The 1,499-nt window shown below is 37.6% G+C and overlaps 1 protein-coding gene across 1 annotated transcript; it reads right to left on the reverse strand.

The window, feature by feature from the left end:
- Positions 1 to 238: 238 nt before the first annotated feature.
- Positions 239 to 1,264, reverse strand: LOC129619431 (trace amine-associated receptor 8-like). The gene has a single exon (XM_055534674.1). It carries the CDS (start codon positions 1,262 to 1,264, stop codon positions 239 to 241), a length of 1,026 nt encoding a protein of 341 aa, XP_055390649.1.
- Positions 1,265 to 1,499: the final 235 nt, after the last annotated feature.

Genomic DNA, 1,499 nt, shown 5'->3' on the forward strand with positions numbered 1-1,499 from the left:
ACAGGTGACACAGGTAAAGCGCTTTATCATTTATTATTTAGTGCAATAAATATCTCTACAATGTAAATATATTTACATCTTATGATTAAAACACCTGCCTGCAACTTTGTTCCTGGCTAACTTGAAAAAAATAAATATTTCCCCAATTTTGAAAGGCTTTATTCATTTTTTGTGTCTAATTTCACCATAAATTCATAATATTAAAAATAGTCCTAAATTTTCAACTTAGTGCTCTCATTCATTCTGAAAATAAACTAATGGTTGATGAACTATCATTAAAAAATCCCCCAGTTAAAATGACTTTCATGGCTTTCCTAAACCAAGGGTAAAATAAAGCATAAATCAAAGGGTTCATGGCTGAGTTATAATAGGCACCCCAACAGCAAATCTCATAAATATAGGCCGGGGTTATGAAACCCATAAAGGCATCAATTAATATATCAATTGTATATGGTAACCATGAAATCATAAATGCTACTACTGTGACCCCCAGGGTTTTAGCTGCTTTTCTCTCTCTCTTGGCCACTCTGAATTTGTAGCTCTCTGATTCTGCTTTGCTGCCAGTATTTTCAATTTTTAGAGCTTGTTGTTTAGCTACAATAAAAATCTTACCATAAAGAATTACCATAATGAGGGAAGGTATAAAAAATATCAGAACACTTATCAAAACCCATTCTTGATTTACAACAATTTGACAACCGCCTATACAGTTGAGAGCACTTACTAATTCCTCCATCCCATCGTCACTGACACCTGTGTAGAACACAGCTCCGCTGTACACAATGGGCAGGATCCAGGAGATGCTGATGCATACTCCTGACACAGACACTGTGAACTTGGTGGGATAGACCAGGGGGTCAGTAACAGCAATGTACCTGTCGATGGAGATGAAGCACAAGTGGAAGAGAGAAGAGTAACAAAACGCCACATCACAGGAACTGTGAAGGGCACAAAATCGGGCTCCAAAGTACCAGCAGCTCTCCACGGACCTGACCATGCTGAAGGGCATCACGGTCACTCCCACCAGAAAGTCTGCGCAGGCCAGAGAGGCGATCAAGAAATTGGCTGGCGAATGAAGCTGCTTGAAGTGAAGAACTGACATCATCACCAAGAAGTTTCCAAAGATAGCCAATAAAGACCCAAAGCCAAACACTGTGTACAGAATCACCCGAGATGCAGGTGAGTAGGAAGATTTAATACAAGATCTGTTCACATTCTCATAGCAGAACTGCAGGGTATCAGGTTGGGAAAGATTACTGGTCATGGTTCTGCAGTTGGATGCTTGCTTTTTTCCTGCCCTTTGGAAAAAATGGTTCAGTTCTGAAAGTTAAATAAATAAAACTGCATACTTGAATAGTGCTTTTTAAAACTTCCTCATATTACATCTATTTTCCATTTTTTATGTAAAGAAATTAAAAGAATTTTTAAAATTCTGAGATTTATTCCTTCTGTGTTTATATAATTATTTCTCTGTATCTAAATCTCATAGGTAGTTAACT

Source organism: Bubalus kerabau, chromosome 9 (genome assembly GCF_029407905.1).
Source record: "Bubalus kerabau isolate K-KA32 ecotype Philippines breed swamp buffalo chromosome 9, PCC_UOA_SB_1v2, whole genome shotgun sequence".
In the NCBI taxonomy this organism is placed as follows: Eukaryota; Metazoa; Chordata; class Mammalia; order Artiodactyla; family Bovidae; genus Bubalus; species Bubalus kerabau.

Bases quoted from the DNA above. Each gene is read 5' to 3' on its own strand.
- LOC129619431 (XM_055534674.1), bottom strand. From the start codon at position 1,264: ATGACCAGTAATCTTTCCCAACCTGATACCCTGCAGTTCTGCTATGAG.